This window comes from Mesocricetus auratus, unplaced genomic scaffold, assembly GCF_017639785.1.
Source record: "Mesocricetus auratus isolate SY011 unplaced genomic scaffold, BCM_Maur_2.0 Super-Scaffold_100004, whole genome shotgun sequence".
NCBI lineage: Eukaryota > Metazoa > Chordata > Mammalia > Rodentia > Cricetidae > Mesocricetus > Mesocricetus auratus.
Window position 1 is genome coordinate 39,259,776 of NW_024429189.1, and position 18,509 is coordinate 39,278,284.

At 36.9% G+C, this 18,509-nt stretch overlaps 1 protein-coding gene across 2 annotated transcripts in view; it reads right to left on the minus strand.

Moving 5' to 3' along the window:
* The window catches only part of Tlk1 (tousled like kinase 1), a 106,022-nt gene that overhangs the window by 21,963 nt on the left and 65,550 nt on the right, over nt 1–18,509 (minus strand). The window contains exons 5-12 of one of the 2 annotated variants that reach the window (XM_005065165.4): nt 17,655–17,701; nt 14,541–14,636; nt 12,700–12,789; nt 11,458–11,550; nt 6,236–6,346; nt 5,998–6,134; nt 4,002–4,190; nt 259–325 (exon numbers count right to left, since the gene is read on the minus strand). In XM_005065165.4, the coding sequence (XP_005065222.1) occupies nt 259–325; nt 4,002–4,190; nt 5,998–6,134; nt 6,236–6,346; nt 11,458–11,550; nt 12,700–12,789; nt 14,541–14,636; nt 17,655–17,701 (830 nt within the window). The remainder of the gene's footprint in view (nt 1–258; nt 326–4,001; nt 4,191–5,997; nt 6,135–6,235; nt 6,347–11,457; nt 11,551–12,699; nt 12,790–14,540; nt 14,637–17,654; nt 17,702–18,509) is intronic. The other variant, XM_013121849.3, reaches the window with a different exon arrangement.

Below are 18,509 nucleotides of genomic sequence, written 5' to 3' on the forward strand. Positions count from 1 at the left end.
ATAAAAACTAAGGAATGAATGACTAAAATTTCTAAGTAAGCACAAAATGATACAGTAACAACAACTTAACAACACAGCAAGCCATTTTCAATTGTATCACTTCACACTACATCCTTTAGGTTATAAAAAAATGTCCTCTTTATGTATTTTGATTAAAAAATTTAAACAAATAATAGTGAATAAATTAAGTCAAAGAAATGAACACAGTTCTCCACACTCTTGACAACAAGCCAGAGACCCAGCATGGGCTGCACATACCTTTTTGAGATGTCCTAGTCTAAGTTTGAAAATTTCCTCTTGTTCATGATATTCTGCCAGAGTCAGCCTGTCAAAAGTGAGATTTTAATTATACATTGAGGTTAATGCTTAGTACTTCTTAAAAATTAAAAACAAAACATGATGAAAAAGAAAAATCACAACAAAATACAAATGTCAAAATACTGACAACTTGAAGCTTAAAACTTAGAAGTCGTAAAAACCCCTTTAAGATACTCTTCAGTATACATTTAACATTTCTGAATGGCGTAATTAACTACTATGCAAGAGGTGTAAGCATAGTCCTACAACTGCAAAACCCTCACAACTGCATCACTTGTGAGGGCCTCAGCAAGGAGACCAAGAGTTCCAGAGCAGCTTGGACTAAAAGCTAGACCCTGACACAAAACTAAACAGTAGAAATGAACTGTTGCAAGGTGTATGCGGACGGAGTGAGGGAAGGAGGAGGAAAATGAGACTACAGGAAAACAAAGTGAGGAAAATAACATCGAATAGTTCCTGGGTTTGCAAATGTGCCACAGGTACAAACAAGTTTACCTACTAACACTGTTTTCTAATCTTAAAAAGTATGGCTTTATCAAAAAATGGCTCAGAATTATATCAAACTATATAAAAAATTTAAAGCTGGTTATATAAAGGAATACACAGATTTTTTTTCTTAAACCTGAATTATAAAATATAGCTAAAGTCTGGTATTTGGATCAAAGTTAAAGCTTGGCCTCTGTAGCAAGATCCCAACATGAGAAATTTCAAAGTTCCTATACATATTGCTGGAATTTCTTGAAGGGATGTGTATTATTGTCTTAAGTTTTCAGGCTTCTAATTTTCTTTATATTTTATGATTACAGCTGTTAAAAATAACAAAAGTTGCAAAAACTATCTCCAGAGGATTTTGCATATAGTGTTTGGGGTATTTACAGATGCCAATTTCATGGTTCCTATCCCAGGGACATGACTTATAACTATAACATAAGCCCCAACATTGCAAAAAAGAAGAGTAGCTTTTTAGATTTTCTGCTGTTCATTTGCATTAATGAAAAATGTTTTAAAGAAATCTATGGTGTAACTGGGCAGTGGTGGCACATGTCTTTAATCCCAGCACTCTATGAGGTCGAAGCCAACCTGGACTACAGAGCTAGATCCAGGACAGGCTCCAAAGCCACAGAGAAACCCTGTCTTGAAAAAACAAAAAGGAAATCTATGGTGCTGGAGAGATAGCTCAGTAATTGGGAGCATTTACTGTACTTCCAGAGGACCTGACTTCAGTTCCCAACATCATGGCAGGCAGTTCACAACTGCCTGTAGCTCTTCAGCACTGGGGTAGTCTGATGCTCTGACCTCTGCCAGCACCTACATACATACATGTGGTACACACACACACACACACACACACACACACACACACACACACACACACACACACACACACACACACAGCTGTATCTTCAAAAGAGAAGGAAATTTATGTATTTAGGTCAAAGAGACTGGTTAATCAGGATCTCATTCAAAATAACAGAGCTAAGCAGACAGTGTTAAAATCAGCAGCCTTAAATTACCAGGTATTTTGTAGTACATACTTTAACATGATTAAAAAAAAATTACCTTCTTAAGCAAGTCAATTTGTCATGTCACTTAGCAAATCTCATATGCATAAATGGAAACACATAGCTAATTTCTTCCCATATAAACTGCACCCATTATTAAAGTATTAATAATAGATAATAGGTAGATAGCTCCGGTTACCTATAAACACCAGCTTATCTACTTAGGAGCTTTGTGTTCAATTTCACTTTGAGTGTAAACAATTTAAACCTTGTAAGACTAACTTTTAATAGCCTTCCATAGTGAGTGATAATCTGTACTTGGTTTTGGCCCAGGTCTCACTGTACATCTTTGACAAGCCAGGATGGCCTCAGATTCAGAGACCCACTTGCCTCTGCCTCCCAAGTGCTGGGATTAAAAAGCACTTAACAATAGTTTAACATTGTTAGAGTTAGACAACAGAAATAACAAAAATTAGCAAATATTTAGTTTTAAAAGAAACTTATCATCCAATGTTTTAAAGACATTGTGTAAGCAGGAAAACCAACCTGAAGCCTCAAAACTATACAACCAAAGTTATAGTGTTGAGAGGAGCACAGCATAGCTCCTCCGATGATTACAATCCAGTAAATATTTACTGAATATTTTATCAGGAGCCATGCACTGACTAAAAAAAAAAGCTAGCATTTTTAAGATGACAGCATTGACAACATAGAATACTGAGGAAGTGAGATTAGTCTGTCTCTGAAAACCAAGTTAGGAACAGGAAAGAAACCTTCTTCCCTACGATCAGGGGCAGGACAGGACGCCCACTTTCACTACTACTACTCAGAACTATACCGCAAGTAATAAGAGCAGGAAAGAGTGACGAAATGTATTCTAACTGTACAGGAAGAACGAAGAGTATCTTCACAGACGACACAATTCTACAAGCTCAAAATAAAATCCCAAAGAAAAGCAAAAATAAATCCTGCAACGCGCTAAGATGTGAGACAACACGTAGAAATCGTTGTTTCTACATACTAAAAACAAACAGCCCATTTCAAAAGCATTCAACATGAGCCAATGAAAAGTTCTAGAAATAAATTTAAGCCAGTAGGTTAAAATTTTTTATGTAAGAACTATAAAATATTGCTACAGAATAAAAGGACCAGGTGTATATACAGCAGAGTTAAAGGACCAGGTGTCTATACAGCAGGGTAAAAGGACCAGGTGTCTATACAGCAGGGTAAAAGGACCAGGAGTCTATACAGCAGGGTAAAAGGACCAGGTGTCTATACAGCAGAGTTAAAGGACCAGGAGTCTATACAGCAGAGTTAGAAACCAAAACTTTAAAATAGCTACTGTTATTAAATATATAGCTCCTTACTTTAAAAAAAAATTTTTTTAAAAAACAAGCCATTGGACTAATTTTAGCAGAAAACTGGGAATAACTCGAAGAAATGATTCTGAGATGGATTTTGAAGAAGCTTAGCTTGGGTAGTCTGTACATGTAGTATCAGATTTTTAGAAACCTAAGGCAGGAGGACAGCTTGAGCCCTGAAATTCAAGACCAGCCTGGTAACATAGGGAGATAAAGACGAAAGCAAAGGACTCAACAAAAATGGAGCAGATGTGAGAAAAAGAGAAGCTGAAGATTAATGGATGAATAGCATGTAAGAAAATGGAATACAACTAGTACAGAGAACACAAGACATGGTCATTACATGTGTGGAGAGACAGAATAGAATTTCCACAAGACATCAAAGGGTATCTACATCTTTACCCACATAAATTTTTGTACAGCTCCCTAAATTTTATATAAACATGTAACTTTTTAAAGTATCACCATTGTCCTTTGAGTTGTAAAAAGTAATTGACACAGAAAATTAAAAAAACAAAACAGAAAAGAAACAACTATCTGTAGCTACCTGTGAGAAGGGTTCACAGGTCTGGAAAATAACGGCAGCATACTTAAAAGGCAATTGATTCGAACATTAGATTGTTATAGCCAACTGATTCCGATACACAGAAGAGCAGACCCCACTCTGTACTAAAAAAATCAGACTTTGAGCTTTATGTCAGATAAAATTTTTCAATTAACATTTTTTCTGGTGTAACTATTTTTGTTTTAGTAGTATTAATTATGAATAACTTCTCACTGCTAACAATTTTATTTAGAGAGAAATCTAAAACAGGCTTACAGTTGTGGTAAATTTGGCCTAACAAAGGGATCATTTTCTGCTCCGTTGACTGCCTTGTTTTTTCTTTGTTTTGGTTCAGAATTGGTAGCAGGTGCCTGAGAATTATTAGCTGTGGGAGGTTTGCGTTTGGCTAGAAGTTTCCTTTGCCGTTCAATATCTTCCCTTTGTTGATTCACCCATTCTTGTTGTCTGTGTAAAAATGAACAAACAAAGTCATATTAATCTCCCATTACTTTCAAATGAAAAAAAATACATCATAAGAAACAATCAATTTAAACCTGTATTCTTTTGGTCCCACTCTTTTTTTTTACAATTTTAAGTATTTACTTAGTTGTTTTATGTGTATAAGTAGTTTGCTCATTGAATTTTAGACAGGACCTCACCGCGGGGCCTTGAATGACTTGCCCTCTGCCTCTCGAGTGCTGCGATTAAAAGTGTACATCAACACAAACGAGGGTTGATGTATGTACACATATATGCACATGCATCACAAGTGTGCCTGGTGTCTGTAGAGGTCAGATGAGGGTAACAGCTCCCCTGAACTAGAGTTACAAAAGGTTGTGAGCCATTACCTGTATGCTAGAAACTAAACTCAAGCCCTTAAGTGCTCTGAAGAGCAGTCAAGGGCTCTTAACAACACAGACATCTCCAACCCCTTGCAGCCCACTCTGGTGAAGCAAAACAACCTACAGGTCTCACTTCACACAGTCTTTAAGATGTCCCTAAACCTCCCTGGAATGTCACATCATGTAACAACACACAGCAAGTCTTCAATCAATGCTTATCAGATACAGGGTATGCAAATGATTTTGTTTTCTGTGAAATGATTTTGTTTTCTATGAAAACATGTAACTACTGGCATTATATATATATTGGTTTTTTCGAGACAGGGTTTCTCTGTGTAACTTTGGAGCCTATCCTGGCACTTACTCTGTAGACCAGGCAGGCCTGGAAATCATAGAAATCTGCCTGCCTCTGCCTCCTGAGTGCTGGGATTAAAGGCATGCACCAGCAACGCCTGGCAGTATTTTATTTCTTAAATTATTTTTCCTTTATGTGTATTGGTGTTTTGCCCACATGTATGTCTGTATACCACATGTACCAGAGGCCTGCAGAGGCCAAAAGAAAACACTGGATGCCTTGGGACTGAAATTACAGATTGTGAACTGCCATGTAAGACTTGGGAATTAAACCTGGGTCCTCTGGGAGAGCATCCAGTGCTCTTCCACCGAACCATCTCTCCAGCCCCTAATACTGTAGACCATGAACATTACTGTAGGACAGTCAGGGCTGAGTTTAGTAGCAGAGATTCTTGCTCACAAAATATTAAAAGTTATGGTTTTCATCTCAAATCCATTTCCTGCTCTCTACTTTTACATTCAGAATTTAGCTCAAGCATAAACAGTCTATCTTAACTGTCAAAATTTTATCTTCCTCCTAATATTACTTTTATATTATCATCAAGCTACTCAATATCTCAATTCTGATCACATATACTACATATTAATCTTTAACTAGCTAATTAAACCCCAAACTCATTAGGTTTGGAGAGATTTTGTCTTTCATTGTGATAAGCTAATAGCTAGCACAGCTGTCGCCAACAAAAGTTAAATAAACCTATTGAGAGCTTTTTTTTTTTTTAAGGAAAATACACTGTACTCTTTAGATGAAAGCTACTTATGTTAACCTTCTGTTAAATAATGTAGCTGTCTTATGAATTCAAATAGTAAGGAGATGCTGAACATAATTCCAAATTTATAATTCTTTAAAGTAATGAAAATTCAAACCACTAAGTTTTAAAAATGCAGTAATGGGGCTGGAGAGGTGGTTCAGGGCTTAATTACATACATTACTCTTCCTAAGGACAAGAGTGCCAGTCCCAGGGTTCACATCAGGTGGCTCAAAGTCGCCCGTTACTTCAGCTCTGATGCCATTGCACTCATACACACATACACATAATTAAAAATAAATTTTAAAAAATGTAACCATTACTAACTTCACAAGATTTTGAAATGCAAAACCATCTGTCCACTGTTCAGTAAAAGAAGCGCCATGTCTAACTGTTGTAAAGTGCCCAAGGCGTAACCGGTCTTGCATACTCTTCTCTCTGCTTGACAATTTTTCTTGTGTACTCTGAAAATGAGGGGGGGAAATTAATTATATTCATTCAAATTATAAAAGCATGCAAGGCAAAACAATATACTAAGGGAAAGGAAAATTTAGTACTAACTCACCTTTTCAATAAGAAGTTTCTTGCTCATTGATATGCACTTATTTAATCGTTCTTTGTATTTTTCAAGTAATTTTTGTTGATCATCTATTTGCCGCCTGAGATCACAGTTGGCCTACAACATGGTAGAAAATGAAAGGTCTATAATCAGTGTACATGAAAATCTTAGTAATCGTTTTAGTGGTTTGAATAAATTATGTAGATAAGATAAATACTGAAGTCTATTTACTATTAAACATTAATTTAACCTTATAGAGAACATATAGAAAATTCATGTACACATTCTAGACATTCACATATATATTCCAAGGTATATAATTTTGGCTACATAATTTGAATCTGAGTTCAGTTCCCTTTTTTTTTTTTTTTCCTTTTTTCATGACAGGGTTTCTTTGTGTAGTCCTTGTTCTCTTGTAACTCACTCTGTTGGCCAGGCTGGACTCAAACTCAAGAAGATCTGCCTGCCTCTGCCTCCTGAGTGCTGGGACTAAAGCTGTGCACCACCACCACCACCCAGCCAGTTCCCTTATTTCTAAATGGAAGTAGTATAACCTCAGCTAAAAATAAAATGTGCTATATCACGTGTGTAACCCATTTAAGAGGGAATGTGAATTTCTTCTCTCACACCACATGATCTTTCACACCACTTTCTCTACTGAACAGGGACAATACTGTAATTTGTTGACCCAATTAACTACTTTGAGAGCTCCTTGAATAGGTACCTCACAGAGGAGGCCTCTCTCTAACTCACAGAGTGTGACTACCCCTGCCATCACAGGAAGAGAATTACTACTGTGTCATGCTCAGATAACCTGCACCCCCCCAAATTTTCTAAATCACCAGGTCTGGAGGAGAGCCTGGGAATTATACTTTCTCCAGTCATGCTGCTGCTCCTACTCCTGGGTACCAAGAGCCACAGGTCTAGGCCAATCACACAGAAACCAAGAGACTAAAGTATAGTACTTTCAAATACTGGGAGAAAATAATTGTCAACTTAAAGCTACATGCTCAATAAAACTGTATATCAAAGGCAGCAAAATGAGATCTAGCACAAACAGATCTTCACTGTTAAAACAGTTCAAACAAAGCCTCAACATGGTTTGAGAGTCAGCAGGAATGTTTAACTTGAACTTGCCTCAAAATTTCATTAAGGTTGCAGACAGCCAAAATGAAGGGAAGGGTATTTGTTTAATGGCACATCTAGGGTTTTCTGTATATATCCAAGTTGTGTGGCTGTCTGAGAGTCTTTCACTATAAGTGTAGCTCAGACTAGCTTTAAACTTAAGATCCTGCTGCCCTCAGAGAGCTGGGTTATGGGCAAAAACCATGTGTAGTGTTTAATCAAGATTTAATATAAAGCCATAGTAATTATAATCACTCTAATCTTCTTCTTGCATAATAGTGGAAATAAAATGTTTTATTCTGGACAGATATGTACCTAGCTAAAGGAATACAATTCTTAACTTGTCTTACAAAGAAATTTAAGTAGATTCAGTAGAATATTCAAGAAAGCTGCGCATAGAACTGTGCTTTTTCTCTTCTCGCCTACTCTCTGGAGTCTGTTTAGAATACAGGTACTGTGACTTTGACTATTTTAATTTAGACCCAGAGGTGACCTTCAAGATGTAAACCATGCACTGAAGACTTCAAGAAGCAAACTGCTGAAGGAGCCAAGTTCTCATGAAACCGTGAGGCAATTATATCTAAGTGGCTAACACTTGTGTTCTTTCTAAAAGCACATTTCTATCTCATGTAAAGTACCGCTGTGTATATTGTGTTACTAACAAAGACAACTACTAAACACTAATATAGTGTCTCAGGATTGATTTAGTAATACACAAAACAAAACAAAGGGACACAGGACAGAAGGAGGGGCATTGCATTTAGAAATAAGATTTAATGGTGGAGCCTGGATAGCCTGGTTATCAATATAGGAAAAAATCAAAATGAAACCCTATTTCACACTATACCACAAGCCAATTCTAGCAAGATCAACAAATTGTACCAAAAGATCAATTTCTTTACTCTTAAAAATTTTTGAGAATATAATTACATTTCTCCCTCCCCCCTCCCCCCCCCCGCTTTCTTTCTTTCGAGACAGGGTTTCTCTGTGGCTTTGGAGGCTGTCCTGGAACTAGCTCTTGCAGACCAGGCTGGTCTCGAACCCACAGAGATCTGCCTGCCTCTGCATCCCGAGTAATGGGATTAAAGATGTGTGACACCACCACCCAGCTATGGCCTCATTTTTCATTGGAGAACATCTTTAGGCTCTTATAATTACTTCTTTTAGTATCTTTGATAATAATTTAGTATACATAAAGTAAAAGCTATAGACCTAAGATATTTAGTAATGTAAAAACATATAATTATCAAAAGACAACATGATGTACAAAAGACAGCATGATGTAATGAAAACACATCTCACAAAGTGGAAGAAGTCAGCATACAAAAAATGAAAAACTGAAAACAAAGAAAGGTCCTGGGTTTGATCTCCAACACAACACCCCCCCCTCCATACATACACACACGATGGCATTCATCTCTAATCGTAGCACTTGGGATGTAGAGCCAAAAGATACCAGAAATTCAAGGCCAGCCTGAGCTAAGCCATGATGAGACTCCGTGTCTCAACTTATTTCACAGAAAACAAGACAGCTAACTAATAAGTATTTTAGAAGATGTTTTAAAAATGATGCTGAAAACCAATCAGTAAACAGATGTGTAAGAAAAGTACAAGATACCATGTTACACCTATTCATCAGTGCCATCGGGAAGAACAGTGTTTTAAATCTTATAGCACTAAGATTTGGCACAGACAATGAGCAACAGTTCTGTTATGTTAACAGAATAACTTAGGGGGAAATTTGGGTATTATAATGTACAAGATGTACATGCTCTGTGCTCTCTTTTATTGCCTTATTTCCTATGCTTACAACACAGGAAAATCTTGCATTTACCTGAGGAGACATGTATTGAGAATTTTTTAGCAGAATTCTTTGTATTAGAAAAATCAGAAACAAAACACCAGCCAAAATTGGAAGAATCATGTAAATTATGGTACATTCTTTAGGGTCTTAGTGTAGACACAGGAAGGAACAAACCACGGTGTTAGGGTTTAAATCTATAAACCACCCCTCCAAAGGCTCACATGTTAAATAAGGAATAGCTGACAGACAGCTGATGAGGCCTTGAGAGGTGACTGGATCAAGAGAGCTTTTATTTCAACAGAGGATTAACCAATAAACTGACTCTAATACTGGGTCCTGGCAGAGGAAGGACATCCCTGGGAGGAGGGCTGAAGTTGAAATGCATGGATTCCATCTGACTCTCATTGTTTCTCTGCTCCCTGGCTACCATGAAGTAAGCAGCATTGCTCTTACAGGTACATCCTGCTTTTTGCCCTAGTCCTTCCATCACGACGTTCCTGTCTTACTATAGGTCCAGAAAAAACAAAGCCAAGAGACAACAAATTAAAATTTGTGAAAACTGTGAACCAAAATAAATCTTCCTTTAAGTTGATGTAACCAGGTACTCTGCCACAGCAATGAAAAGTAACTTATCTAGTTACACTTATCAATGTAGGTGTGAATGAACACATGTAATGTTCATAAAAACAAGCAAAGGATCCATAGAGGATAATTTAAACAAATAATAAAGTGTTAAAAAAGAATGTATACACAGTGGCTGGAAAGATGGCTCAATCTGTAAAGTGCTTGCAAGTCCAAAGAACTGAGTTTGACCCCCCAGAAGCCATGGGATGGGCTCGTAATCAATCCCAGTACTGGAGAGGAGAGACAGGAGGATTCCTAGGGTTCAGTCTACTCTAATTGGTAAGCTTAAAGCAAATGAGAGTACCAGCCTCAAAGGATGGGGACACACACAGATATATACACGCATATAGCACAACTATAGAGAAATACAAGGGAAGGAAAAACACATGCATCGTTAATGCCAGAAGAGTGGTCAGCAGCGAGGGATGTGACACAGCAATGTCCCAGAGGTACAAAGGCACCACACATACTGGTTTTATTAAGTTTTGATGCCACTGGTTCTCAGTGCTGCTTTAAAATTTTTTAAATTATCAACATCCATGCTACATCACATCAATTTAATCAGAGTTCCATAAGGTAGACTCCAAAATTAGTACTTCCATCTGGTGATCCTAACGAGTGGCAAGGGACAAAAAAATTTCTGCTTTATGCCTCACTCAGATTTTAAGTATACTTTTGGGTGCATTTTTAAATTTTATTGTATGCATGAATGTGTGTCTATGGGTGTGAATGAACATGCCAAGGTGTTTGTGTACAATTTACAACTCATAGTCAATTCTCTCCTTCGACCTTTATGTAGGTTCTGGGGACCCAACTTAGATCTCCAGGCTTACACAGCAAGTACCCTTATCTGCTATGCCACTTGCCAAACAGCTTAGATTTATTTATTGATTTACATACTTGGTAGTTTTATTTTATGTGTATTAGAATGTCTTGCCTGCACGCATTTCTGTGCACCACATGCATGAAGTGCCCGAGGAGGCCATAGGAGTACGTCAAATCCCCTGGAACTGACGTTAGAGAGGGCTGTGAGCCACCATGTGGGTTCTGGGAACCCAAACCAGGACTTTGTGCAAGAGCAGCAAGTGTTCTTATCCACTGAGCTATTTCACCAGTGTCTGAATTTATTTTTAAAAATATGGTTTCCATTAAAAATCTCAGAGGACTATGGTAGCAGTGCCACCCTCAGTGGTATCGGATGTCAGGCAGATAGCAATAAACTACCTATCAGTAAATAGGTATCTGACTGGTAGGTATATGATCAAATAAAAAAAATTATAAACCTACAACCCCCCACCCCACACTGGCAACACAGTTTTTCTGTGTAATCTTAGTTGTGGCCTTGAGCTCACAAAAGATCTACCTGCTTCTGCCTCCCAAGTGCTGGGATTAAAGACGTGTGCTACTACCCAGCAAAGGTGGGCATTTTCTACATTTTCTTAAATCTTACTTAGGAGTTTGTGTCTCTGTATACAGGTGTGTAGGTGCTTACAGAAGCTAACAGCTGAGCCATCTCTCTAGCCCCTAAAGTAGACTTTCAATCATATACTTATAGTACTAGAAAAAGCTTACTGTTTTAAAATACAGAACACTTTGCTATATTTAGTATTTTCTCAATAGTTTAAGTGTTACCAAAATAAGTCACATAATTTCCCCTCCATGACATATTACTTACCCTGAGCAAATCATCTATTCGACCTTCCTTCTTTTCCAGGTCCTGATTCTTATTACTTTCTAATGCTGCCAATTTCAGCATTGTAAGATCAGTCTAAATGAAAGAAAGCTACTTTATTATCTCTATTATATACACTATTACACACAAATGTGAAGGAAGAGTTTTCCAACTTCAAACAGCAAGGACAGACAGCCTGTAATATGTAAACAGACACCTTGATGAAGTTTTAAGCTTGAACAACTTCTAAAGTATAAATTCTGAGAACCTTGTGTACAATTGACTAAAGCTCATACAAAAATGCTTTGTACTATATACATCTGCTCTATACAAAGATCTACAGGATCTTTTGTGAAATCAGTTTTTAAACTGCTTATAACTGACAAGTAAAAACTGCCTGTATTTATATGGTAGATATGTTTTGATCAGGCTGGCCTTGAACTCACAGAGATCTGCCTCAAGTGCTGGGATTAGCAGCATGAAATACGACACACAGCTCAAATAAAGTTTTGTTACATGCAAAATAGTTTGCATATAACTCAGGAAGTCTAATAAATATACTGTTGTGGAGCCAAGGTACCCAACTGACAGACTGACTCCTCAATTTCAAGTCTGAAAAGGTATTACCCAGAAACTGATACACATGAAAAATAAACAAACAAACAAACAAACAAACAGACAGACAGACAGACAGACAGTATGGGCTAGGTGTAGTTTAGTGGTAGAGCATCTACTTTTTACATGCACAGAGCCCCAAATTCAATCCTCAGCACCAAAAAGCAAAGCAAAATCAAATAACCCCTCCAAAATGTGTGATCTGTATTCAAATTTCATGAAACTGGATGTTAATGATAATAATAATATTAATATAATCCAAGTACTTTGACGTAAGTGATTTTTCTAAGTGGTATAAACATATAGACACTGAAATGAACTTGTATCATGCACTTGAAATCAACACAGCAGCATCATGAAGAAATCTACTGTGTGTGTATACTTGGATATTAAGTTCAAAACCATTCAGTGAGTAAGACCGACATGTGGTGACTGCCCTAGCTCTTTTACTGCTTGAGTGCATATCAAAGGACAAGCTGGCTCTACGAGGGATGTATCAGCTCCTTCTGCCCTGCAAGCATTTCAGTCAGTAAGTTAGCTCCTGTGTTTAATTTTACTTTACAATTATATCCAGAACAAACTATAAACATTTCCTAAAAGTCATAGCAAAAATTTAAAGCTATTACTTACCTGAGTGATCTTAAAGGATAACTGCTTTGGTTGTATAACAGGGTGGTCCCCAAAAGCTAATGCAGTAGGAGAAGGACTATTCGGCCGAACCTGGAAAATTTGGTAAAATTTCTACCTTAGGTAAAAAAAAATTTCTCTTCATCAATAATTTACTAACATTTCTAAAGAAGATTTTTATCTTGTAATATCATTCAAAAACTTTTCATCATCATTTGTTTATCCAACAAGCATTCTTGGGTACCTCCTGTACAAGGCCCTGTGTGAACAACCATATATTCCTTTACCAAAAGGGACTTACACTCAAAATCCATAAAACCTTAATGCTTTATAAACAAAGCATGACCAAATCATTCTGAAACAAAATATTAAACAGATTATCCTGATGAAAAGAAATCACTGAGCATGGTAGCACAGGTCTTTAATCCCAGTACTTAGGAGGCAGAAGCAGGTAACTCTCTGTAAGTTCCAGTCTTGGCATGGCTTAAACAAACAAACAAACAAACAAAAAAGAAACAGAGAAGGAGGGAGTGAGCATGAAAGTCTGAATACAGACTTTCTTAGTACTAGAATAATAATGCACGGTCATAAGTACTCTGAAATCACATCTATTTATGAGTTTTAGAGTTTATGTAGTCATCAGTTTAAGACTGAAAGCAGTGGATGGCAACACTGTGTCAACACTATCATCTCAGCTTTCAAAAATCCAGTCTTCAGCCTTCCTTTGCAAATGGAAATGTATGGCACCCCAGTGAACAAAATGGGTAAGACACAGCTAAATGTGTCTACAGGCAAGGAGTAGAAGAGGATACAGCAAATAATGAAAGGGTGTTTGAAGTAAGAGAGTCTGGTTGATACCGATTTATAATTCATCTTCAAATTACTGAAAGCCAACTTCATTATTCTGCTAAAATAACTTCCAAGGAAATGAAAACTAAAATCTAAGATAAACAGTGCACATAAAAATTTTGTCTTGAAATGTTATAAACAAATTTAAAGCTACAAGCTAATTTTAACATCTTTTTCCTATGCTGAACTAAACAGGGTTTGTCTTAAGAATTCCCCTAAATAATGCATGGTTATTTTTATGTTAAGAAATTTTATCAGTAATAAAGTTAAAAATCAGAAATTAATAACTGAATACAGAGAGAGATGCTATAGCACTTACCTTAGCCCCCACAGGTTCTACAGAATTTTTTCTTAATAAATTAACACTACTGGATACATATAGTCAACTCAGGAAAGTTTCACCTTAAGAAACTCATTTTTTCTCTAGTAGCCAAGCATAGCTTCCAACTTTCTCTGTGGCAGATGATGCTGAATTCTTGTTTATAAAATTATATTTATTTACTTTTTATTTTATGTGTATGGGTCTTTTGCCTGTATGTATGTCTGTGTACCACATGTGGGCCTGGTGCCTGTGGAGACCTGAACGTGTTTCAGATTCCACGGAACTGGAGTTACATGTTTGTAAGTGCTAGGACTCGATCCTGGGTCTTGAGGAAGAGCAGCCAGAATGCTCTCTACCACTGAGCTGTCTCTCCAGTCCCAATCTTGAATTCCTGATCCTCCTACTTCCAATTCTTTTAAGTGCTGGGATTATAAGCATGCAACACAATGCCTGGCTAAGAAACTCACTTTCAAAAATAAAAAGTTCAAGAAGAATCAGATCATTAAAGAGGATTCAACTCCTGTTGAAGTGATTTCCCTTTTAAAACATTAAATGTGACTACATAAACGTTAACAACAGAAACACTACATTCTAAGTTATTCAATACATATATGTATATATACCCTCTAAAACAAAGACAACGAACAAAGCATCTTGAATAGTAAAAACTTACAGATGAGGAAGGAGTGGAATGTGAGTGTGAGTTTTGCGGAGAACGGATTGCAGGAGGTATGCCTCTTACTGGACTTGAGCCATTTCCACCCTGATACTGAGAAAACGAAATAGAAAAGCATAGTTGCTATTTTAGACTTCTCACTAAGGAATTAATTCAAATATACCTTCATTTATTTGTGGTGCAGGGGAATAAACCCAGGGCCTCATGCTTTGCTTCAGATAAAATCAAAGTCATTTAAATGGGTTCAGAAACAGCAAGAGCAAGGTAAGCTATGTAAAGCCCAACTACACCACATAACAATGCCTACGACTTTATCTTCTGACAATAATTTGTTATTGTGGTCCACTCAAAGACAAATAGCCTCCAAAATGAACATATCTGTTTGTTTCCTCCAAAGCTTAGCAACTTTCCTATACATTTTTCTTTAAAGGAAACCAGTTAAGTCCCTAACCCCAAGAAATTTTAAAATATTTACATATGATTTTAATGAACAACACAACTATCTCAGAATCATTGTTCACAAGATCTGTTAAGACATCCAAATATTTACTGCAGTATATAAAATAATTATATAGGACAAATCCTTTCCTTCTAACAACAAATCCCATTCTTTCTTATGGAGTTTATGCCTTCACTGCATAGAGGTCAAGAATATGCTCTACAGTGCTTTCCTCCTAGTTCGTTTCTGTACCAAGACCAGAAGAAAATATTTCATTTGTGCTTGGTTCCTCTTAGTAGTTTATTGTCTGCTTTATCTTTTATTATTGTTATTATTATTATTATCATTATTACTTTGTTTTTCAAGGTAAGGTTTCTCTGTGAGACAGTCCTGGCTTGTCGTGAAATTCACTCTGTAGACCAGGCTGGCCTTGAATTCACAAAGACGTTCCTGCCTGATATTAAAGGAATATGCCACCACCACCCAGCCATCTTTCACTTATTTTTAACTTAAGTTTGATATGAATGGAAGAAATGGGAACTGGCCAGTGTGTTTACTAAACAACTTTCTACAACCCAAGAATTTTTCTTCATTCATTTTATTTAGTGCCGGGGTCCAGCCTCCACTCAGGTTCAGGTCCTTAGACAGGGAACGGACGTCAGTGCAAGGAAAATTTCTAACCACCAGATGGGCTGCACTCAAGTGGCCTATAATAGCTCAAGCCATCTTTATTTATACTTAAACAGATTTTTTTTCTACAAGGGTTACATGAACAGCTTTATTATTGGCTCCTATTTTTTGTCTTTTAAGAAATACATAATAATCAATTTAAAAGCACCCATTGGGCCGGGTGGTGGTGGCGCACGCCTTTAATCCCAGCACTCAGGAGGCAGAGGCAGGTGGATCTCTGTGAGTTCGAGGCCAGGCTGGACCGACAGCCTCCAAAACAACACAGAGAAACCCTGTCTCGTAAAACCAAAAGCACCCATTGTTCCCCTTTATGCTTCCCCAAACCCTACATAACCTTATTCTAGACAGAGTTCAGCATCTTTGCAGGCTTAACTAACTATCAAGTCAGACACATTTTGCTCTTGCAGAACTTATATCAGCTGGCAGCTACTTGTGGTTATTAAGTAGTAGAAATGGGCATAATGCTTTAAAGACAACAATGTTCAAACCTAGACAATTATTTCATGTCTGCAAGACACGCTTTTCTACGTGAGGGCCCCACGCTCTCAATCTCTCTGTAAAAGGCAGACTTTGATAAGGCACTCTTTCCCTATCTCACTATACCATACTTCTTCCACCAACATAAAACTCCTATGTATGGCAAAGACGGATCTCTCCATCCCATATTTTATATTGCATTATTCCCATCAGAATATACTACATCTTATTATTGATTTGTTATAGTTGGTGCCCAAGGAACTTACTCAATAGTTGGCACTATGTGCATTCCTGAGGCCTTTTCCTATTCTGTATATGCATGCCTTACTCTCCTTTCCAGAACTGTGAGACATGGTTAGTATTCCAAGTGTGGTTTTCTCATACATACCTAATTGTCTCTATTGAGTCAGAAAAGTTCCCAGGATTAGGAGTTGTACTTAGTAATTCCAGATAAATGATTTCAAAGGCATTAATTAGCTCACTGCTGAAATTTAGGAGAAAATATTCCAGAAAGACCAGAATTTCCAGGGAAAGTTACAGCTATTGCATATGTGACTGACAAAATAAAACTAAAAACCGCCCAAAAAAAATCACCAATAAGAGAGAAAAGAGTCTACAAGTTGTACAAATTTTGCAAATTCCTACACTGTCCCATGAACTACTGGTCCCTGCCAAGTGAGAGTCCATTTTCACGGGTGGCTTAAGCCCCAAAGAAAGCAAATGGACAGCTAGGATGCTGATCTGTGACTAGGCTGCAAGGCTCCAGACAATGTAGTGCTTAGCATATCACCCAGTACATAGCAGACATTCCAGGGATGAGCACAAGTTCTTAATGATATTGACCATAAGTGGCTCAAGTCAATTAAAGGGAAGGGCAGTGGATAATTTGGGATTAGAAACAGTTTTACATTGGATTCTGCAACTCCCAAAAAGCATCCTCTCCCCTAGCAAAAAAAGAAAGTTTTGGAGGTTTTTTTTTAATGCTCTTAACTGTTGTCCTTATCGGCCAATCCCGCTCTCACACTCAAGTGAAGACATCTTTGTCTACTGAAGAAGTAACATTTGTTGTTTTAACAAGCAAATCAACATATTCAAATAGAAACTGGAAACCAAAAGTATGTAGAAGCAAGACAACAGTCTAGAGTAAAAAGGACTAAAAGCATGACTGTTTTTCTCAGGGTTCCTTTAGCATCTCTACCGATTATTCCATCTCAGTGTTGGGTTAGAGGACAAGGCCCACGTTGATATGAAATGGTAAGATTGCAGGTCTACTCTGTTAATCCAATTCAGTCTGCCAGACAGGGAGCTACTTTGCTCCTACAAACAGAACACTAACAGCTAACATTACCTATACTATGGGTCTCTTAAGCAAGAATGTGAAGGAAAGAAATACTACCAATACTAACATCTTTTCAAAAGCTGACTTTGTGCTTCAAAGAAATGATTTTCAGCTTGTAGAAGAACTATACCGAATAGGAACTGGAAGTAATCCTCAACAAACTTACTTCAAAATAGTCACTAATCTTGTGGCCACGTCCTCCAATACTTTTTCCTAAAAAAAAAAAAAGTATAAATTTAAAAGCCAGTCATAATTATCTGCCATTTATTACATTAAAAAGAGAAAAGTGACAAATTAAAACACATTTATTTAATTTAAAAGTGTGTGACATTTTAGTAAGGTGATGATAAGTATTAAAAACAATAATCTTTAAACATAAGATTAATCAAATCACATTAATAGATACATGTCAATTTATGGAAGTCTCAATTACTGAAAAATAGATAAATAATATTAAGGATCTCCTGTTTCCTTTTCACCCAACCTCTTCCCTCCTTTTGTCCTCCCCCATGACTAGGAATTAGACCCAAGGCTTCAGATATGCTAAGCATATGCTACCACTGAGCCATATGGCCACACCCTCAGCAAAGGGAACTTGGCCTTTAAAACCTTATTAATATTTCTTAATATCTATTAATCTCAGAAAACTAACAAACTGAAAAGGCAAGGGGCAACTTTATATCTGACAAACTGACACCAAATCTGATGATGACGAGCTTTGGTTGATACAAACCCAAATCTAATAATGTTGGCAGACAACAACATACTTATCATCAGTGCTTCTCTGCAAAATTTTTTTATTTTCCTTTTCTTCAGTTTTCTTTTTTGAGTTAGAGTCTTACTACATTTTCCAAAATGCATTTGATGAAACTTAACAGGATATATGTTTAAAAGTCTACAGTTTAATAACTGTTCTTGTGACCATATTGATAAGAAGAGTTGTCACAGGTCACACTGTTCCTTAAATACTCTGCCCTAAAATGCAGTCTCCATTAGTTTTAAACAATTCATTATTAAGAAA